At 48.2% G+C, this 23,779-nt stretch overlaps 1 protein-coding gene across 2 annotated transcripts in view; it reads right to left on the bottom strand.

Moving 5' to 3' along the window:
- Positions 1 to 374: 374 nt before the first annotated feature.
- Positions 375 to 23,779, bottom strand: part of LOC109398692 (brefeldin A-inhibited guanine nucleotide-exchange protein 1) — a 38,290-nt gene continuing 14,885 nt past the window's right edge. For both annotated transcript variants that reach the window (XM_019671064.3, XM_062850685.1), the window contains 2 exons: positions 12,404 to 17,319; positions 375 to 2,493 (listed from right to left, as the gene is read on the bottom strand). In XM_019671064.3, the coding sequence (XP_019526609.3) occupies positions 2,344 to 2,493; positions 12,404 to 17,319 (5,066 nt within the window). In that variant the 3' untranslated portion in view covers positions 375 to 2,343. The remainder of the gene's footprint in view (positions 2,494 to 12,403; positions 17,320 to 23,779) is intronic.

Here is a 23,779-nt window from a genome sequence, read left to right on the forward strand (position 1 = left end):
AAGTTTGGCCGACCACCAACTAGGTGGCGGTAGTGAGCAAACGTCAAACTCGAACAAAAACTATGCGAGCGCCACGGTTGGGCAGTTGGCCAACTATCAAATTTTGAAAAAGACCGTTAAATCGGTGTACGATGAGAATTATCAGAGTGTTACGTCTGTTTGTCTGTGTAAATACATTAGTTGTTTTGTTTTTAAACCTCTAAGCAGTGCAATGTCTCATACGTACGTTCGCTTCACTTGGCTTGTTGCTCAGTTTAGTTTCCCACTTTAGTAGGTATTTTGGAAAATTGTCTCTATCAGTAACACATCCTGACTATAAATATTGTTTTGTTTTTCTTATATTCAATTGAATTAAATTACACGTCTGCTTTTGCATTATTTGTTTTCTTTAGTACGACGATATCAACTAATCAGAGCTTGAAAGGTTAGGTTTTAGGTGTAGGTTTTAAAGTGTTTTCATCTAAAAACACGTGATCGATTCGGTACGGTTATCGAGAGTCTACTGTTACAGATAGTGTAAAGCTACAGTTAGGAAAGTTGGGTGAGAAAAAATGTTAAGTTGAATTTCCAGTAGGTATTTTGATTTGCTTGCTGTTTTTTTAGATGTTTCAACTCTAGGTAAGGATTTTTATCTGTGATTAAGTGTCTCTACCATGCGTACTATGTCCTCTCTAGAGGCTGTAATGTATGTTTCTAACGTTGTGAGTTTTGTTTGAAATCATTTTTTTATTTTTTCACCTAGAAAATAAGCACAAAAAGAAGACACAACTTCGGCTTCGGCATCTTACATCACTTACCCAAAAGTTTATCCAAAAGTTTGATCGAAATCAAAACATTGCAGCTAATTGGTTTTATTCTTAGCGGTTTTGTTTCTTTATTCTGTTATAAGGTATAGATCGTTACTCGACCGTTGTATGGGAATATTTACATCTGGATATAGGGTAGCGAACCACTTGGGCAGCGGCCGGTATTTTGGGCACTCTTCGCTATAACTCAGTCAATTCAAAACCAATTGAGTTTGTACACGGCTAGATACTTTACCTATCTCATCGCGTTCCAAAAATTGTGTCAATTGGTTCAGAATTGGCTTAGTTATAACAGAAAAAGTGCCCAAAATAGGACCCCTGCTGAGATGGTTCCACTTCCCTAATATTTGCTTTTTATTTAAACGGAGAAATTTTGCTGAAATCAAGTCATTGTTGATATAATGCCTTCAAATTTTAAATTCAAATGCTCGAAAAAATATGAACAAGACCACATAGTGCAGAAGGTTTAGCCAAGGCGGCATAAAACTTTACGTCAAAAGGCAATCCCTTGGAGTAGGATAGGTGTTATCAATTATATCGGAAGGCCATGTCATGTTGCAAAGATGCCGAACAATAATACTGCACTATGTTTTTTTTTTTAATTTTTGAATATTTGGTGCTAAAAATCATGTAGATTATTTAACCGCACTCCTGAAAAATGTTTGAATTTTCTGCTCAATTTTGTCTTGGAATTTCCAGGAAAAGATCAGAAAACTCACTTAAAATATAAAGAATATGGCGGAAACATTTTTATTTTTTAAAATAACGGTAGGAGACTATCAGACATTTTTCCTACATTATAACTCTTAAGACATTATGTAAATTCCGACCTGATTTCAGCAAAAGTTGCTCTAAACAATAACTCCGCGTCTGTAAACCAAGTCAAGTATTCATTAACCAATACTCAACTTTGTCTGACGAACATAATGCATCACCTTTTCTTAACTTTGTTTTTTTTTATTTAATGACAGTTCTGTTTCATAACTCCGATATTATATGATTCTCGATTTTTACCTAGCGGCACGGAAAAGAGGAACAATCAGTTTGTATCTAGAATGAACGGGACAATCCATATTTAATCTACATCAATACCACAGACATTACATATCAATGATATCGAATTTCTTTGTATAGGTATATGAATAATAATTTAGTACAAAATAAAAATACTTGAAAAAGTATTTCTCGTTTACAGTAACATACACAAAGTATGGATAGAAATAAGCTAAAAATCCCAGTAAAATGACTACAACCTTGGTTTTTTATTCCAACTGCTTCGGACCTGCTGGTGAAGCGCCGGAGATACCGTTGATGAACCACCGAGACTGTGATGACGACCCGGGAAGTCACCACCTGCGACGACGTTATTGCTATGATGGTGTTGGTGCTGGTGGTGATGGTGTTGGACTAGAGCTCCACCGAACGATCCTCTCCGTGCTCCTGCTGCGTCACTCCGACAAGAGTGACCCCCGCTTCTAGGGTGATGCGCTACCACCGATGGAACCACCGGCAACGAGACACCACTCTTCCGGCGATACTAGGTGGCGCTGTTGGCGGCACTGGAGATTCCAAACACCGGACTGATGCGCAGAAACACCCGCCGCAGGACTGTCCGCAGTTCCGGCTTCAGGTCGAAGCACATCAGATCGCACATTAGCACGTAGTAGCTGGAGATATGGGCCGCAAACTGTAAACGAGAATATGTATGCGGTTTAGTTTAGTAAGGATTTTCGGATGTTATGTTCACAGTACTTTCTTTGGAGAAGTAGTCCGGAGAAAGAAGTACAAGTTTACGTGATCTACTTGGCGACGTTTGGTACCACCAGCTCGTCATGTGAAACGCAGTTTGGGAAGAATTGGAATGCTTCGACCTACAGTAAACAGCATCTCAGAGCAGTAGAGGCAGTGACCAAGAACTATTACGTCGACGACTTCCTCGACAGCGTTAACTCGGTGGAAGCAGTACGAGTACAGTTTATTGTACAAAGATATGCGCGCAGTAGCGTGTTTTTAGTTTGGAAAGATACTGTCCGAGAAGGAAGTGCTAGACCGACTAGGTGAGACGGGCACTGCGATCAATAAACTACTGCCAGTAGACAAAGACCGAACACATGAACGTGTTCTGGGCGTTGCGAGGATTCCATCGGAAGACGCCTTCACATTCAATCGTTAGGGGTCGGAGGAAGTTCTGGGTTCCGATTGGGTCAGGGTGGCATCAACGGAATGCCAGGTCCTACGTATTTTGATGAAGTGCTACGATCCCGTTCAAGAGTAGATTATGATGCAGGAATTTTTTAACGAGCAGATACAAACCAGGACGAGCCTATTGCGGAGCAGCTACGTCGTTAACCGCCAAGGAGCTCCACCATGAACCCCATGGAATTGTGCACAGTAATTACTGTCAGACAACGGCATCAACTTTGAGGGAGCCAGTCGCTAGTTATCTGAAGAGATCCAGAGGATTAACACCATCAACGAGGATTGTGTGGCTAGATTAACCAACGCCCGTAGGAATTCTGCTAGGATTTTTTTCAGGGATTCATTCAGGAATTCCTCTAGATGTTTTTTCAAGGATTTCTCTTGGAGTTTCTTCAGAAGTTTCCCTAGGCGTTCCTGCAGGATTTCCTTAAGAGATTATTGCTTCCTGAGGGATTCCTTCAAGAATTTCTTCTGGGATTAGTCTAGAAATTTCTTTAGCGATTTTTGCAGGAAATTCTGGAAGGAATCCCCCAGAAAGTTCCTTCAAGATTTCCTCCAGCAGTTCCTCCAGGGTTTCCTCCAAGAGTATCTTGAAGAATTGAAGGATTCTCCTAAATATTCCTTGAGGGATTTTTTTGGGAATCTGCAGTTCATTCAAGGATTCAGCTAAGAGTTCCTTCAGATATTCTTCTTAAAAAATCTTCAGGGTTGGATCCACAAGTTCCTTCAAAGTATTTCTCCAGGAAATCCGTCAGGGGCTTCCTCTGGAGTTCATTCAGCGATTTCTGTAGGAGTTCCTTTAGGGATGTGACCAAGAGTTCCTGCAGGGATTCCTTTAGGAGTACCTTCCCCGATCCCTCTAGGAGATCCTGCAGGGATTCATTCAGGAGTTCTTTCAGGGGGTTTTCTTGGAGTTGATTCAGGGATGTGTCCAAGTCGCTGCCTACAAGATACTCCTCAAATGCTCATCATCATCATCAAAACAGATGGTCCGGTCTGACTTAATGCCGACTATTCGAGCCCAGCGGTGTGGGTCGAAAAAGCAGCGGACTGTATGGTCAATTTGCGGGGGCAAACACGGCGGAACACTTCGCGACGGGAGGATCACTCTCGCGGAAGGGGATTTGGCAAGGGCCAACTTTTCTAGGGTGGAGAAAACCAGAACACGGAACGGCTACGCTTACAAAGCTACATTTATTCTCTCTTCTTTTACATCACTTTGTATTTTTAATAATTTCACTGCTGCGGCTGCTGCGCGTCCGATCGGTAGGTCGGTAGAAAACTTTCTGATGCAACCGTTGCGGCTGCTGTTGCTTGGAGCTCGGGGAGAACAGCGAACAGACATACGTTCGCAGATGTCGGTCACGCTGGCGGACGCGTGGCGCTCGCTGATAGGCTGTACGATTTTGGAATGGATTGCTTGCAGTGTTTCTCGCTTCCGTCGTTAGACGGAACATACTCCCCCCGTTGAGGGCACTCAACAGTCCTCATGGACCGCCGCGTCAGGAACACACTCGTTGTCTTCAATGGGTAGCACGGAAATCTTGTTAATGGGGCGACGGAAAGAAGCTCCTCCTATAAACACGTCGACAGCTCGGACTAAGCCGTCGTCGCCAGGGTAGACCGCTGCTATGCGACCCATCTTCCAAACCAGCGGAGGCTGATTTCGATCGTGGAGCAGAACCACCATTCCCTTCCGGATGTTCGGCACAGTTCGAAGGTTCTTCTTTCTTGGGTGTAACGTGTTCAGGTATTCCCGGCTCCATGCGCGCCAGAAGTGCTCGCGCATGAGCTGGAGGTGCTGCCATCGATTCAAGCGGGTTGCTTGAACGTCTTCTAATGAAGGTTCGGGCAAGGCTGTGAGCGGACGGCCGATCAAATAGTGGGCAGGTGTGATCACCAGCGGGTCCGCAGGATCGTTGGAGATGGTGAACAGTGGGCGGGAGTTCAATACCGCCTCGATTTCGATCAAGACGGTGGTTAGTTCTTCGAACGTTAGCTTGACGTTACCGACGATGCGCTTGATTCGCCATTCGATTTCGCGGCTGCGACAGAAATCCTCGATGGTCGCCACGGACTGCTGATCTTGAAACTGACGGAAGAGCTCGTTCATCTCGTTGTGCGCACCTCGGAAATTTGTCGCGTTGTCCGAGTGTAGCTGCTGAATCATTCCTCGTCGTCCGATGAAACGTTTCAGCGACGCCAGGAAGGCATCGGTACTCAGATCGGATACGGCTTCTAGGTGCACGGCCTTGGTAGTCATACACACGTAGACGGATACATACGCTTTGATCAACGCTGGACGACGCGCTCCTTGCTTGATGGTGAACGGGCCGGCGTAATCCACACCGGTGACGGCAAAAGGAGGTGAGGGTACAACTCTGGCGGCAGGCAAATTACCCATTAACTGGCTGGTATTGCTTGGGTTGACTCGAAAGCATGTTACACACTTCCGAGTGATCAATCGAATGGTAGAGCGAGCGTTCAGGAGCCAGTATCGTTGACGCATGGCATTCATCAGGCCGGTCTGCCCGATATGAAGCAGCTCGACATGCATCTGCCGAACTAACAGACGTATCACCGGATCCCTGTCCGGCAGGATGATGGGGTGCCGACTCTCGAAAGGTAGCAGAGAACGATCCAGAAGGCCACCCACTCGCAGGAGACCATCGGAGTAGATCGGACGAAGGTTGGCGAGTCTCTTACAGGGTTCGTTGGCGCTCACTCGCTGAATCTCGTCCGCCAAATGAACGAGTTGGACTACGTGGATAATCGCTTCCGTGGAACGACGCAATTCGCCGACGGTCAAGTGCCGGCTTGTTTCGCGCTGGATCCGAGGTCTTTGGCAGTTTCGAATAAACCGCAGAACGTACCCCATGATACGCTGGATAGCCCGAAAACTGCTGAACTTGGAGAAAAAGGGAAATGGTTCGATACTTACAGCCGGGCTGGCTATCACTCCTTTCATTTCGGGTAGCTGATCATCTGGAACGAGCTCGGGCGAGTCGATGTCGTACACCACTCTATGGAGAAAATCGGGCCCATTCCACCAGAGGCTGTTGGTCTTCAGCGTTTCGGGTAGTTGGCCTCGGGACACGATGTCAGCTGGGTTTCGTAGAGATCGGATGTACTCCCATCGGTAGGCATTGGTGCTTTCTTGGATGACAGCTATTCGGTTTCGAACGAACAGCTGTAGCTGGTTGAGCGGCTTCCTTATCCAAGCCAGGACTATCGTACTGTCGCACCACAGCACAATTTCCCGGAACGTCATATCCAGGGCTGGTAGCACCTTCTGCACCAACCGGGAGAGCAGGAGAGCTGCACACAACTCCTTCCGAGGAATGGAAAGGTCATGCAGCGGAGCCAACTTCGATTTGCTGGTGAGGAGTCGTAACTTCGCAGAGCCGTCGGCAAAGAGACTTCGCAGGTAGATACAGGCTCCGTACGCCACGGTTGAGGCATCGGAGAACCCATGCAGCTCGTATGCAATCACTCCGTCGAATGTTACGCATCTTGGAATGTCGATGTGGTGCAAATGTGACAGCGAGGTTTGCAATTCGTGCCACTCTTGCGCCGTGACTTCGTCGACCGGATCGTCCCAGCCGGTCTTTAACTGCCAAAGTCGCTGAGCCAGGAGCTTCGCCAACACTATGACCGGCGACACCAGGCCCAGAGGGTCGAAGAACTTGGCGATATCCGAATACATCTTTCTTTTCGTCACTTGTTGATCAGCTTCAGCTGACGGCTTTGGATGGTTGGCGATGAACAAGGTGTCGGCACCCGGGTCCCAGAGCAGACCGAGCACTTTGATAGCCTCGTTCACTCCTCGTTCTTCCATTGGCAACTTTTTCTCACGGTCTTCTTCGGGAATGTGCTCGAGAAATTCCTCGGAGTTCGAGTACCACTTGTGGATCGGGAACCCTCCTTGCTGGAGTAGCTGCTGGAGTTGTCGTTGGGCCTCGATGGCTTCTTCCACCGAGTCTGCACCGGAAAGCACGTCGTCCATATACGTTTCTTCCTTCACGATGCGAGAGGCGATTGGGTAGGCATCTTCCACCAGTTGCACCAAGCACCGTGTGGCTAGGAATGGTGCCGATGCTGTACCGTAGGTAACGGTACACAGCTCCAAGACCCGCAGCGGTTGCGACGGGTGGGGTCTCCAGAAGATCCGCAGGAAACGCCGGTCTTGCATCGCGTGCAGCACTTGGCGGTACATTTTGGAAACATCTCCGGAGAAGGCAATCTTGTACTTCCGGAACCGCAGGACGATGAAATGCAAGTCGTTCTGTACTACGGGTCCTACCTGTAGCACTTCGTTCAGGGACAGCTCGGATGGCGACGACTTGGCGCTGGCATCAAATACAACACGGCATTTCGTGCTCGAGCTTGACGGCCGTAATACCGCGTGATGCGGCATGTAGTACGATGGCTGGTTTGGAGGGTCTTCGGTTTCACGGACTTCGTGGCAGTGTCCGAGAGCTTCGTACTCCCGGAGGAACTCCACATACTGTGCCTGCAATTCCGGGTTGCGGGCGAGTCGTTTCTCCAGCATCAGGAACCTCTTGAGCGCCAGAGCACGACAGTCGTCTAGCTGGTCGATGTTTTCCTTGAACGGTAGCTGCACGATAAACCTTCCATTCTCGTCTCGCTGGTACGTGGAAAGGAAGTGGGCTTCGCATGCCAACTCCTCGGTCGAAAACTTAGGAACATCGGGCACTTCTTCGATTTGCCAGAACTGCTGCATCATTCGCTCGATGTCGTTCACGGAGGCATGACTGGCTTGCAGCGACACGTTGGATACTAGCGGTTCGACGATGACACCAGATACGATCCACCCAAAGTATGTGTCTCGCAGGAGCGGAAGGTTGTCCGCTAGGTTCAGCTGGCTTGGCTTCAAAATGTCGAAGAAAAGTTCTGCGCCGATCAGTAGGTCCACCTTGTCTGGTGTGTGGAACTCTGGGTCGGCTAGAACCACTCCATCGGGGATCTCCCACTGGGCAACGTCGATTTTGGACGACGGAATCGTGCCCGTCACTCTCGGCGTTACCAGACACTCGAGGCTGACCTGGAAGCTAGAAACTCGAGACTTGATCTTCAGGGTTACCTTGTCGCGAGCCAGGGTGCGCAAGGCGTTGATGCCAGTAATCGGGACGTTGGCTGGTTGTTTTGGGAGACCAAGGCGATTGGCCAGTTCTTCGGTGACGAAATTTACCTGGGAGCCGCTGTCCAGAAGGACACGGCATGGATGCGGACGGTTCTTCTTGTCAAATGCTTGCACCACTGCGGTAAGCAGCAGTACCGTCTTGGACGACTGGGCGAAGTTCGACGAACAAGTGGTGGACACGGGCGGGTCCACGGGAGCATTCTTCTGCGCCGACTGCGGTTGAGCCGGGACAGACGGAACCGGCGGTAGGCTTACCACTGACTCCGCGGGAAGGGAAACGTTGGACTTGGAATCTTGGCTGGGTGCTTCATCAGCATGGAGCAGCGTGTGATGCCGGCGTTGGCACTTACGACACGTCTTATCGGAAGGACACTCTCTGGAGCGGTGCCCTTTACGCAGGCAGTTGAAGCATACTCCTGCAACTCGGACCTTTTCTTGCTTCTGGGAGGGGTTCAGCTTTTCCAATGCTGTGCACTGGACATTTCGATGAGGGCCGCCACAGATCTCGCAGGCTTGCGATACCGTAGCGGAAACTGCATGGCTCTTCTGGGGTGGATTCTTCGGAAGCGGCTGGAGCTGCTTCGGTTTCTCCTTGGGATTCGCTGGATGGACGGCTGCTTCGCAGTTTTCCAGGATCTGGCACCTGGACTTCAGGAAGTCGATGGTTTGAGAGTACTTGGGAAGCTCTCCTTTCTTCTGGCCACCTTCCCAGGCCTTTCGGGTTGACTTATCCAGCGCGGAGACGATCAGATACACGACGATGTGTTCCGATAGTCCAGTCATGTTCTGGTCGAGGTAACGAAGACTCTCTACATGGCGGGTGGCTTCGTTCAGGAGCGCACGCAGTTCCTTGTGCGTCTCGGAGGTCATCTTCCTGAGGGACAGCAACCCACGGATGTGAGTCTCCACGATAACACGCTGATTCTCGAAGCGGTCGGTCAAAATATCCCAAGCGTAGTCATAGTCACCATCGCTAAGGACCTTCGTATCCAGTACACCAGCTGCCTCGCCGATGAGCGCCTTGTCGAGGTGATAGAGCTTTATGGCGTCACTATCCCCCGAGTTGTCCATGAGATCTTGAAAGATCGCCTTGAACTTGGGCCAGGCGGCGTAGGTCCCATCGAACGTCGGAATCGGCGCCTTCAGTGGTTGTTGCTGGATGATCACTTGAGGCGCTGCTGTACTTACCGGAGGTACTGGAGAACTCGCTGTTTTCGCTGCCAAAATCAGCGCTTCGACAACGTTGGAGGTGGCGTAGTGCATGTCTTCATAATCCGCATACTCCTTTTCTTGCTCTTCCATCGCTTCATCCGGTACCAGCCCCACTATCTGGGTGTGGAGCTGACTGAACTCGGCGTAGGTAGCGGAGAGCCCTTTCGATAGCACGTTCAGCTGCGTCAAGCCAATTTCCTGGTTACTGGCCAGTGTTCGGTTAATCCTCACCAGCTTCATTTTCACTTGGGCACGCTGCCGAACGGCTTTCTCAAACTCCTTCCTTATTGCGTCATCCATTGCCGTTTCCCACTCAGCAAAGCCGTGGAACGACGGAGTAGAACTAGCAACGGATGCGGATTCTGGAACCACTTCTTGGTGCTGCTGATCAGCACTGTCGTTTTCTTTTTGCTGCGACCGGGTCAGCGGCATTTATCACTGTTTATTTCTTCGCGCTCTTCTTACTCGGGATTGCGCGCAGTTGGTCACTTTCGGACGCGTTTTGAGATTGGTTTTGTCGCGACCGCGCACTGCACCAACTTGCGCAAACTTTTCGCAAACGCACTCGAAATCACTCGCGACGATGTTTTCGCGGTTTACTGTTTAGTCCAAACTTTTTTTTTTTTGCTCGGGCACTCACAGCAGCAGCAATGTTTTCATTTGGTCCACTTTCCACTTTAGTCCAACCAAGCGTAGCTCGTCTCGTGTTCGTCAAACACGCACAAACTTTTTTTTTTTTGCTCGGGCACTCACAGCAGCAGCAATGTTTTCATTTGGTCCACTTTCCACTTTAGTCCAACCAAGCGTAGCTCGTCTCGTGTTCGTCAAACACGCACAATCATGCACAGCGTCTGTTTCACCACGGAGGATGCCGACGACGCGGGCGGTCGACGGCCGACCCAGGCCGGATCGTCACACTTTTATCACTTCAGGGAGGGTACCGACGACGCGGGCGGTCGGCGGTTCGATCCAGGGAGGATCGTCACGGAACACTTTTTGCACTTTTCCCCTGCACCACTCGGGCGGCGGCACAGCTGGGGGATTTTCACGAGTTTCACCGCGCGGGCGGCGGTCGAATCCGGGCAAAATCTTCACGGGAAATCACTTTACGCACTGTCAATCCGGTTCGGAACGGACCAGATATTCGAGCCCAGCGGTGTGGGTATGGTCAATTTGCGGGGGCAAACACGGCGGAACACTTCGCGACGGGAGGATCACTCTCGCGGAAGGGGATTTGGCAAGGGCCAACTTTTCTAGGGTGGAGAAAACCAGAACACGGAACGGCTACGCTTACAAAGCTACATTTATTCTCTCTTCTTTTACATCACTTTGTATTTTTAATAATTTCACTGCTGCGGCTGCTGCGCGTCCGATCGGTAGGTCGGTAGAAAACTTTCTGATGCAACCGTTGCGGCTGCTGTTGCTTGGAGCTCGGGGAGAACAGCGAACAGACATACGTTCGCAGATGTCGGTCACGCTGGCGGACGCGTGGCGCTCGCTGATAGGCTGTACGATTTTGGAATGGATTGCTTGCAGTGTTTCTCGCTTCCGTCGTTAGACGGAACACCGACCAAATGTTATGCCGCCGTCTATCATCGATGGCAAGAGAGTTCGTGAAGCAATATCAGGCTGGATTCATGGTTGAACGCACTAAAACGGACCAAATATTCGCCATCCGCCAGGTGTTGCAGAAATGCCGCGAATACAACGTGCCCACACATCACTTGCTCATCGATTTTAAATCTGCGCATGATACAATCTATCCAGACAAGCTATGTCAGATTATGCACGAATACGATCGATCAAGGCGACGATGGATTTCGAGTTTGATCAAGGCGACGTAGTTCGGGTATCAGGTATTTGAGACGATGGCGGATGCGTACTAAAGAATGAAGCCAGGCGAATCGGATGAGTCATTAATGTGTCGAAAGCAAAGTACATGATGGCAAAGGGCTCCAGCGAGGGATCACCGCACTCGCCGCCCCGAAATTCTGTCGACGGTGATGAAATCGAGGCGGTTGAAGAATTCGTGTACTTGGGCTCACTGCCGATAACAACATCCGCAGAGAAATTCGGAGACGCATCGTGGCAGCAAATAGAGATTACTGTGGACTCTACAGAACTCTAAGAATGAACAAAGTTCGCCGTCACATGAAGTTAACTATCTACATAACCGATAGTCCTGTAGCATGGACTCTACGTGCAGAGGACCAACGCGCCCTTTCGAATGAAAGGTGTTGCGTACCATCTATGGCGGAGTGCAGATGAAAGACGGGACTTGGAGAAGGCGAATGAATTACGAAATGCATCAGCTTCTAAGAGAACCAACCATCATCGTCCACGTCGTGAAAATCGGGAGGCTATGGTGGGTGGGTTACGTCATCAGGATGTCGGATAGCAACCCGATTAAAATAGTTTTCGAGTCATCCGACCGGTACAAGAAGACGTGGTGCACAGCGTGCTAGGTGGGTCGATAAGGTGGAGGACGATTTAAGGACCATTCGCAGTATGCGGAACTGGAGACACACAGCCATGGACCGAGTAGAATGGAGACGACTCCTATGTACAGCAGAGGACACTCAGGCCTTAGTCTGACCGGTAAGGTAAGGTAAGTGTCCACGAGTACCTTTTTCCTGAAGTACATTTAGCCAAATGTATAGGTCATGGTTTCCCAAACTGTGGGTCGCGACCCCCCAGGGGGGTCGCCGGCCTTCACCCATGGGGTCGCGAGGGACAGTAAAATATTTTACTGTAACAGACAACAAATGAGGGAATTTCTATGGGCGGTCGCGAAAACTACGTCTGCTGGCAAAAGGGGGTCGCGCGACCTGAAAGTTTGGGAACCTATGGTATAGGTATCAGAAATGGAACCGGTTTAGATACTTCGATGTCTTTTTTATAAAAAAAACAATATCGAAAGAAACTGCCATACCATTGATGCAAGCCTTTTTGTAGAAATGATTGGCAACATGCCCTGATTAATAATTACCATAAGACAATGAAATTGCAAGCAAGTACTCACCCTCGAATCCGGCATCTTGAGCAATCGGGTCATCACCAGCAGCAACAACGACGTCCACGCATCCCGGTGCGGTTCACTCTGCAGCGACAGGAAGTAGTCCAGCGCCTCCGTACACACGGCAATCAGTCGTTGCTCGATGTCCTGCCAGTCGCGTCGCCGGCTTTCGTCGCTGTACATTTTGAACAGAATGCGCAGCACACACGCCAACGATTGCGTTTCCTGCTTGAGCAGGTTCGGCTTCAGCGAGCCCTTGAAGCCGGCCTTCCACAGTACGTTGCGCTGGTCGTGGTTCGAGTTGAACTTCTTGGCGAACCGGTGGCTCTGCAGGAGGCAGTCGATCAACTGGAGCAGATGGGGGGTGTTCAGATAGCTGTACATGCCCTGTTCTTCGCGTTGGCACTCCTCCGTGGAAATCGAGTGGTTCAGGAGGGAGCCCGATGTGGTGGATCCCAGACCACCACTTGAGGAATGAGACAGTTCAGCGGCCGCCTGGGCAAGCGTCTCGGCATCTTCCTTGCGGGAGGTAGCCGGGAAGAAGATGATGTTGTCGATAGTCTGGATTAGTTCCAGCTGGACGACACATTTGATGAGAAGGTTTGAGAAGAGCGTAGCCGTTTGGTTTAGTTCCGTCTGTTTCATCGAGGGATCTTCCATCAGGTTGTGAACCGAATGCTGGGATGGAGTTCTCTTAAGAATACCGTGCCGAGGAAGGTCACCATTTTGGGGATAATGCGAAGCGTGGTTAATGAGCTGAGGATGCGGATCCGGTTTCCAGGTGAGTAATTCGTTCGGTAGAGTACTGTTGAATATGTCCAGCATACATTGACAGGTTTTGTCCCATGTGTCCTCGTTGAACTTCAAGCCATTGGAGATGACCAGATTCTCCAAACAATTCGTTCCTGATCGAGCTAACTGCTCGTTGTTCTGCTGGACACACCAATGCAGCTGACAGTAAAGGTCCTTCAGCAGCATCGGCCCAAGTACGTCGAAGTATTGAGTAAACACATCTACAATTGCGTACAGAGCGTGATTGCAGGTCGTGGTCATCCATTCGGCCTTTTCCGAGTAGTGCTCCGGGAGTTTCATGTTATCGAAAATCCGGAACAAAATGTTGAACAGGTCACGCCACCAATTCGGTTTGTACGCATCTCCGTGGGTTTTGACAATCTCGAAAAGTACCGTCAATCCACGAGTTCGGACATCCAGTTTGCATCGGTTCACCACGCAGGATAACGAAAACAGCATCGGGAACCATCCCCGGACCCAAACTCGATCCTCCTCTGGAACCGAAACGTCATTCTCCATTCCGGCGTGCTCGGCAAATAGATTCGGCGCATCGTTTACGCAGAGGGCACACGTCCGAACCAGTCTGATCGCTTCCATGCTGGTATCGGGGAACTTGGCGTTGCAAGCAAACTCGGACAAACACTTGACTGCGTCTTGGAATGAATCGATCATAATCGGGAACTGCGACTGGTACAGATCGGTGATGATCTTCCCGGTCGTCAAAAAGGCCAGTTCTACTATGGAGCCATCATGATCTCCGGCCGCCAGATGGAACACGGAAAAGATATTCTTCCAACCAGATTTGATGTTGTGAGCTTGGGAATTGACCATTTGCGCCACGCATCGGACGACCATGTCCCGTATAGCGGGCGAAGCATTCTTCTTCATTATATGCTCGAATGGCCGTAAAAAGTCCTTTTGGAACCGGAAGTTGGTGAATTCTCCCTTCTCGATAAACTTCATCGATAGCTGCCGCAAGGAATCCAAAGCGAAGAAGGCAATTTCTTCATTGCTATTACATCCGACAGCGTTGAAATGTTCACCCAAAATTTGCCAAATTCGGGACCACTGCAGACGGATACGACCCATGTTGTAGTAGGAAATCTCGACAATCTTCTGCAACGAAAACATCCGAGGTTGCGGTCGAGTCAATTCATCCAGCGATACTTGGCACAATGCTTTGACGAAATCTACGATGGCGTCACCATCGAGTCGGATCGATCCGGTGAATATCCGATCCACGGCGACCACTATACTCTGGGAACTGGTTTCTCCGATGTGTTCCTTGGCCGTTGGATCCAAGGCATCGCGATGGGAAGCCGGGCCGGATAGGAATTCCGGTCTCACGCCAGTTCCTATCAGCTGGGCCAACTCCAAATGGGAAATGCATTTTACGATGTCCAACCAACTGGTTCCCAGATAGTTTCCGTCCGTGTGGGCCACCATAATCAGGGTTTTGATGGTGTCAATGTTCTTGGCCTTCATTTCGTTGATGGGAGAATTGGCGGTTAAGAGAGTGAATCGCGCCAATGCCTGCACGTAGGCATCCCTTTCCAGTGTCATTTGGAAAATGCAGGCAATCCGGACGGCACAGCGAATGCCATCCAGACAAAGGCTGGCAATTTCCGGATCATCACAGTCTTGCAGTCCGACGGAGAATGCAGCCAGGAACGATGTCCATGCCATCTTAAACATAGGCCGTACATGTTCCAAGTGCTTGGCCGATGTGAAGGGGGCTTTGACGTGGGATACCGATTCCATCAGATTCTTGGCCGTCGTGGACAGAGCTTCCATTTCGACGTTCCACAGCAGTTTCCGTTTCTTCTCGTTGACGATAATCTGCTTGCCTGGTTTACTCGCCACGGTGTTCTTCATCTTAATCTCATGTCCGGAAATTTCATCGTAGATCTGCGAAAGGTACTCTTCCGGAAGATCCTTATTATCGCTAATTCCTCGGTTCATCTTGATATATTGTTCCTTGGTCATTTTATGTTTGACCTGAGGGGAGTGCAGATCCGTAGTCAGCATAATCACCGAGAAGGCCAACACGTAAACCGTATCGGCCGATGCGAATAACGTATTATTTGGGTTACAGTCACAATATCTGCTAGCGAATTTCTCCATCAACCTATCGATCTTCTGTGCCTCACCCGGGAGTCGGAAACCTTCCAAGAAGTATCTCAAAGCGGCCACAATGTCCAGCTCGGCAAAGTTCATAGCATCGATATAGGCGCACATCACAGCTTTGCTTTGATCGTCATTCTCACCCAAATAGTCCCCAACCAGTGTCTTGTCAAGCCGTTCGTCTTCGTGCAGCCACCTGGCCACATCCTCATTGCTAGTTCCGAGTAGCCCGCGCTCCTGCAGGAACTGAATGCCCTTCTTAGGTTTCCTATTGAACATATCGATTCCCATTTCCATAACTTCTTTCCGCTGCTTTCGCTCTTCCAGTTCATACGGTAGATCCAGAACTTCCCGATTGCCGCCGGACGTATTGGTACTTCCCACCGAGTTGATACTAACCGTTGATCCGCCATGAGACTTCATCGGTTCGGGATTCTCTTCAGGACTCCTTACCGCCTGCGGCGGAGGATCTCCCAGCGATGTTTGCGAATTTGGATTTACGTACAAATCTTTACTCCACTCGACCATGCACTTAAGGATCGATACCAAGCACTCCAGCCCTCGGATTCGCATCGATTTCTCCTGATTCACCGACGTCCCCAGTTCCAACGCTTGCCTCCCTTGAGCAATTTTCGACAGATCGTTCACCAATCGTTCAAACAGGTTGGCGGCGGAGAAATCACAGTCATAGTTCACGTAGATATCCACTACGCTCTGAGCGTCGGCGCAAATCCGTGTCAGCGCCTGGATTACCATCCACTTGTGCTCGAACGATGAACTGGTAGCTTCCAGAATATTCAAAAAAATCTCCTTGAAAAACACCTCAATTTGCTTCTTCAAGTGGATCTTAAAGTTGGAAAGTAAAGCGACAAAGATCGACAGTGATAGCTCGAAAACCTCCGGGACGGAACTTCCGCCGTTTTTGGACAACGCCACACACAGGTACTGCTTGATGGCCATAATGAACATCTCATTCGAACGAAAAACCGGCCCTGCGTTCTGCAGAATCGACAGCAGCAAATGCAGCGAAAGGATCTTCGACCGCAGCTCGTGAGATTTCGGATCCGGATGTCCTTCCGGGAGGGGCTTCATGGACAGTTTGCACAGCGCTCGGAACACCAAGAAGGCATCCTTCTGGAGAATGTGAGTAAATTTGGCCGTTACAATGCTATCGTTCTCGCTGGTTACTTCCATGCTCTCCTGCGAAGGTACCCGTGCAATCGAGGTGTTATCTGTTCCACCGTTGGACACTCCGCCAATGCTTCCCGTCTCGGCATCTCCGGCCTCGGAACCTGCAGACGTGATTTTGGAATTTTCTTCAACAGCGGCCGCTGCTGCTGCCATGACGTTATCGACAATTTCATCCACTATTCCGCGTACCATGTCATAATCCGGATGTTTCTCCTCTGGCACCGTTGGAGATTCCTCCTGCCCAGCAGTAGGCGATCCTATTGCACTCATCCCACTCGAACCCATTTCGTACGCTTGGTTCTCCATTCGCGTAAAAATCACATTCAGCATCTGCGTCAGAGTTGCCCGTGCCGTAGTCTGATTGATCAAATTTTTACTCGACAGGTAGATGTCGTAACAAGTTCGCACCCCTTGCAAAACGGTTCCTTCGTGTACCTCAACATACTGCGAAGTGACCACCGTTAACAGTGCCTTGATAATCTGCAACTGAACGCCTTCATCCGTCTGCGGTCCCATGAAACAATTACAAATGGTTGTAACAATCCTATCAATGAGGAACTTTCCCGGATTCGATGAATCCGGAATGTTCCCGGTCAGGTGCCCATAGGCGATCAGCTTCTGCAGACAATCCAACGCCGTCACAACGATCCGGGGGGTTTTGCTCTGACAGGCCAGCTCAAACGGGAGGAAGTACTTCTCGGCGTTGATTATGTTGGCCGAATCATTCTTTGGCAGCGGCAGAGCTGCCGACGGAACCGGTACTTCGCCATTTGGCTCCGTTTGGCCAGCTTCCTTGAGTTCTTCCTTGATGTCCTCTGTAGGAAAAAAAAGAATAAAAATAAATGTGTTAGGTTTTTATTTTAATTTTTAAAAACTAGGGAAACTTCATGGGTGTTTTGTATCAAAACTGAAAATATAATCACATCAAAGTTCAAATAGTCAAAAGTAAGAAAATCGTTCTCCACGTTCAAGAAGTGTTCTTTCCAACTCAACGATTTCCCTACATCTCATGGTTCAAACTATACAGTCCACTACCGCGAAAGAGTCGTGCGTCAAATTCTACGTAGTTTCTAATCTCAATGCAGCATCCTCCGCAGTCCAAGAGATCAGGTATCAGAAGGCCGGCTGCAGAGGCACGTTATCCTCCATTTGGGACATTTGTGCCATCGCCAAAATAACAGCCTATTGCATCATCTACCTGAGGGAAAAGGAAGAAAGAAGGATTTGGATGGGGTAGGGACAGGTAGGGAAATAGGAAAAATACCCTGGAAGAGGGTACTAACGCACAAGCGTACCACAATGGGTTCAAACAGCGCCCTGAAAAGGGCACTGTAATAACGCATAAAGCGAAAGAGAGCCTATAGCTCTTTACCACAGCGGGTTAAGAACAAGAATATCCTGAAGATTCAGGTTTCTGAAGTCAGTTTCATAACACCGCTAGCCATGATGGTCTCCTATAGCGTAAGGTCCGAAGAGCTTGAAACTATTGAGAAATCATCATGCCTACAGGTCGTAAGCCCTGATAAAGTGTGGAACGTTTTGATGGCTGTGATCCCTGACCATCATGTCAAAACCCAGGGATACCCAAGTGACATACTGTTAGGGTGTAGGGTTGCATGCGTGAGGCGTATATACTGACAGGCATTGCTATGCACCGTTAGGGCTGAGTAGGGTCGGGGAATGGATCTACGATTGCCGAATTATACTGAAAAAGTCGTGATTCAGCAGTGGTGGCACCGCTTTCCGCTTTTGTTCGGCCTCGGTGGTTTGTATGGGGTGGTGCGTGTCGTTGTGTGTGTGCTTTGTGCGTGCGGTGCATACGGCTTCAGCGGGGTGGTTACTTGGGTAGTGTCGGATAATTGGGTTTGGGATTGAGGGGGTCGTCGTTGATAAGGCCGACATCACTGAGTGCTCAGTGTTGGCGGTTGTATTGGTGACGATTTCTTCAGCCTTAAGATCTCATTTATACCACGCACAGACTTTTGGGAAGAGGGAGTACTTTGTAATGCAAGAGAGGGATTTTAACTCTGTGTTACGGGTTGGGCGAGGTCATGCAGATAGACTCATCCCAGGTGACCGTGCGGCTCGGACAGTGATGCATGAATGAGTGCGGTGTGGGTGAGGTGCGCTGCCCTGTGGGTGCAGTTGAGTCCGGGTTGGAGTGGAAAGAGACCCTTCTCTACTCTAGGTCGGTTTCGGTTGTACGGGCGGGGTAGTGTTTGTCTTATTTGTGCCGTGTTGTGCGTAATTTGCGGCTCGAGCTGCGTGGTTACTTGGAAAGTATTGTGCTCTGTAATCTAGATTTTGGTTTTAAGGTGAAGCTAAGGCTGGGCTGTGCCTCGGATTTGTTGGGCGCAGGTCGGGAGAGCTGGTGGCAGTTTGTGCTGGAGGGTTTGTTCGATTGGTTATACACTGATGGTGGCCAGTCGATCGACTTAGTGGCGCTGCCTGTCATTTGGTTCTTGGGGTTTGTGCTCTCGAGGTTCGGGGCGTTGCTTCGTTGTATCTTCGTTTTAATACTAATATTCCTTGTTTGATTTAACTGACTGTTTTTTACAGGCGTTTAACTCATTCTATTTCATAGATTGCCAAATTTAAGGGTACTGGTTCAATAGGGTGTTAGCAATCAGAGTGGATTAGAACGAGTTGGCGCTCACAATACACCAACACTGACACACACACTCCAATACTTACACGCACACATGCACCTACAACTAGCTGTAAAAGACCAGTGGGCGGGACAATGGTGCCTACCCAACAGTTGTAGGTGGGGTGTTTGGCTTAGCTACATGACTTGGTCCGGCAAGCCCATAAACATCAATTGGTAGACGTATTGCCTAGTGAAAAGACAACGCAGATGGGCGAAAGCCAGGGGATGCGTTGATAATAGCAGAATAGCAGAATAGCAGATTCAGGTTTCTGAAGTCAGTTTCACTTAAAAAGTGTTTACCGAACACTCGGAAACGCAGTTGCGCGAAAACTGGACAGTTACATATCAAATGATACGAAGTTCCATAATCGAATTCACAGCTATCACAGGCAAATGAATCAGCTTGCTGAATATTCGCCTTGTGATAGCTGAGTCGGCAGTGGCCAGTCAATGCTTTGACCAGCATGCTGCAATTCTGCTTAGACAGATTAGTTAGATACTTCGCCATCCGTAGTGATGGCTCAGCACTATACAATTTGGTTTGACGACATGGCTCCAAACTATTCCAATATTGTGTGTGTTGAGTGACAGCCCAGGTGTGAATCTGAAGCTTAATCCAACACTTCGATATCGGAATAGCTGGCTCAGGGCCAATGAAGTCATGTGATGCTCCAGAGCGAGCTAACTCATCAGCCAATTCATTTCCAGCGATGGAAGAATGACCAGGTACCCATACAAGGTGAACAGCGTTTGCTGAATTCAGCTCCTCGATTTGAGTTCGACAAGCGATAACTACCTGGAGTTGGCCGAAGCGAGTGCTTTAATAGCAGCCTGGCTATCTGAACAGAAGTATTGTCGCGCTTATCTTAGATTCTTAGCAAGCTGCGTTCGAAAAGCGCAGCCTCAGATCGAGCCAGACCGCGCACGTATGATTTGTACACGGTGTGCACCTTGGCTAAAACTGTTTTGCAGGCTAAAGCTGTTTTTGCGGGTGGAGCTGTCAGCCGCCGTGTACAAATCAAACGGGCGCAATCTTATAGAGGCTGACTCAGATCAGCAGGATCTGAGTGATTAAGCTAGGATGCACAATATATTACTTTGCCCATTACGTGCCGATTGCACTCCGCACATAAGAGCAAAGATTTCGGCCTGAAAAAACGGTGCAGTGTCTACCAAGTGAGTAAGACTGATACAGCCTTAGCTCACGAGAATAAACACCAGCACCTGCTCGACCTTCGAAAAAGGGAGCCATCAGTGTAACATACGATGCCGTCTGAAATACTTCTTTCCAGATAACCAGATGTCCACTCTTCCCGGGAAGGGAATTTCGTGGAAAATGTCCTATATGGAAAATTACAAGCAATTATAAGATCACTTGGAGCAAGGACAATTTTGTCCCAATTCACCAAAAGTGAAAACAACGAGGTGTGTGTTGATGTGCGGTTCACAGGAGTTTCCTCTAGTAGACCGAGTACCCGTAACCGGTAAGTGCAAGAAAGTGCTTCTTGTTTGAGATGAATGTGTAGTGGGGCAACGTCAAAGAGAACTTCGAGCGCTGCCGTAGGAGTTGAAGAGAACGCTCCAGACATCGCCATTAAGCACATCCTTTGGAGATGGCCTAATTTTGATTGGACCGTTCTCACTTCACCCTTTTGCCACCACACAAGACATGCATAAGCCAATATTGGCCGAACCACAGTTGTGTAAATCCATTTGATATACTTGGGTTTTAGACCCCAAGTTGTACCAAAAGTACGCCGGCATTGCCCGAAGGCCATACAAGCTTTCTTGATTCTGAACTCAATGTGAGGTGTCCAGGAAAGCTTGGAATCAAGAATGACTCCAACGTACTTTATCTGTTCAGTCACATCGATTTCAGAATCAAAGAGACGCAAAGGTCGAACGCCATTACGGTTTCGCCTTTCCGTGAAAAGAACAATAGATGTTTTACTCGGATTAACCGAAAGGCCATATTGGCGACACCAACCCTCAACTACCTGAAGGGCGTTTTGCATCAGGTCAAAAAGAGTGCTGATGCACATACCAACTAACAATGTTAGGTAGTCGTCGGCAAAACCATAAGTAGGAAAACCGCTATTATTGAGTTGCCTCAATAGCGTATCTGCTACGAGATTCCACAAAAGCGGTGATAAGACTCCCCCTTGGGGGCATCCACAAACACTCAATTTCCTAATCTCTGCTAGACGCAATGTCCAGAAGAGATATCGGTTTTTAAGCATTTGGTGAATCCAATTGGAAATCATTGGAGATATACCATGACTCCGTGCGGCTTCCAATATGGCATCGAAAGGCACGTTGTCAAAGGCACCCTCGATATCTAAGTAAACACCCAAACAAGATTGCTTTTGAGCGAATGCTTTCTCGATATCGTAAACAACCTTGTGTAAAAGAGTCACAGTGGACTTACCAGATTGGTAACATGCCACATGAAGAGGCACGTTTGCAGATGAACATCTCGGATGTGATGATCCACAATCCGTTCTAAGCATTCTAGTCTGAACAGCAAAATACCTCCAGCGATCGCCACACCTCACGTAGTGATACAGCAGTATCTCTTGAAATTTGAAAATCCCATATCCGACGGAAATTATTTTAACTGGCCTAAGTTCAAAGCGATTTCCAACACCTGGTAGAAAATTCTGCAGACTCCGACGATATACAACTAATCCGGCGGCTGACGAGGCCTGTTCAATCTAAAGACAATGTCCAGCGAATCTACCATGGAGCTACGCTGTCTGCTCGACGAGGCAACCGACCATGCGAAGAGCCTGCAACCCCTCAAGCAAGAACTCATCTGCGTGTTAAAGCATATAGTCGTGAACCTCATCACTGCTGCTCTTGACGAGGCTACTCGGAAGGCTTGGAAAACGACTTTAAAAAGCATTGAATTGCCTAAGTACATTCCAACAGTCGAAATCAAAGTTTCGCTGCCAATAAGCCTAGTGGTTAAGGCTATGGATCGCCAATCCGGAGACGGCGGGTTCAATTCCCGTTCCGGTCGGGAACATTTAATCGACACCCTGGGCATAGTGTATCATTGTACTTGTCACACAATGTACAAATTCATGCAATGCCAGGCAAAGAAAGCCCTTCAATTAATTACTGTGGTAGTGCTCCAAGAACACTAAGTTGAAGAGAGGTAGGCCAAGTTCCAATGCAAACGTCGAGCCATAAAGAAGAAGAAAAACACTCCAATATTGCATTTGTTAAAAATGTCGAAGTAGGGTGAATTAGGGTATTATCGTCAGGTTTGTTTTCTTTGTCATGAGAGGTTTTTGTCGGTCAAACTGTCTGAAACTTATATGGCCAGTCATATTCAGCTTGGTCGGGAAGGATTTGATGCCAACTCTGAGTTAAACAAGTTTAAAAAAAATCAAGACGAAGAGAACAAAACTACCGAAAATACGTAAGTTCCCTTATTTGAAAACTTTTCGGCCATCTCTATCTGCGAAGACCATTCCATATTGGTGTATTCTCGAAATTCAACAGATCAATTTTTCTCCTTTTAAGCAGCCAGCAGCATCATGTCACGTGCACCTTAGTGTTGTGATTCGATTCCCACCGGAGCCCTTGGATTACTTTCCGCGAATTAAATCTAAATTTGTTCATCAAACACGTGTTTATGTTATGCTTTTTATTATAAACAATGCCAAAAATATACCTTTCAAAACAAAAATTATGCTATTCTGAGTCCAGCACTGACTGCCCAGATTATCTACTACATTTCACTAGCATGTGGTGAGTAGGCGTCAATGATGTCGTATAACCTTCCCCATATCCACTTGGAAGCGAGACGAGGTCAGTAAAAATCGATACATACCTATTACCGTCTACCCCCGTTGGTGTGACCTCATCTAATCTGAACACTTTTTAATTTGACCCCCTCTTATCTGCACATCGTTCAAACTAAAAATGGTTCAAACGTCATTCTGCTCATGGAACGCAATGAAACGGAACGCAGAATCAAAACAAAACAGCAAGAACGGTTACCATCAGTGTGCTTTTCGATGTCCACAGGGTTACTAGAAGTTCAAATTAAAAAACGAACCCCGTTGGTTTGCATGAGGTGTCGTTCAAACCAACGGGGGTAGACGGTACACACCGTAGTGTAGGTTACGGGTAAGGTGTTTTTATTCTTTAGCTGCATTGATAATAGGAGAAGGTGTTTCCGATTTCCTGTGGAGCATGCAACAGGTTCACGATATACACGATTTCATGATGCTCCCGTTAAGTGCACATTTCGGTAAAGTATTATTGTAGTATGTAATATGTGAGCGATACTTCAAAACATGATAGGCCAGCTTTTGTTTTTTGGATGTTCAACGAGGCTGCTACGTAATTGCTTTAGCACTAGCACTGCTGGTAGATATTTTGGAGCAAATTTTAACGAAAGTATTCATGTTTTCCATCATATGAGAATCGCAAATCGACCTCATTCTAACCGATTTTCTTCTTCTTCTTTGTGGCTCTACGTCCCAACTGGGACTTGGCCTGTCTCGCTTCAACTTAGTGTTCTTTGAGCACTTCCACAGTTATTAATTGAAGGGCTTTCTTTGCCTGCCATTGCATGAATTAATCAGTGGTTTAATGAAGTAAAAGCGTTG

Source organism: Aedes albopictus, chromosome 2 (genome assembly GCF_035046485.1).
Source record: "Aedes albopictus strain Foshan chromosome 2, AalbF5, whole genome shotgun sequence".
NCBI classification, from domain to species: Eukaryota; Metazoa; Arthropoda; class Insecta; order Diptera; family Culicidae; genus Aedes; species Aedes albopictus.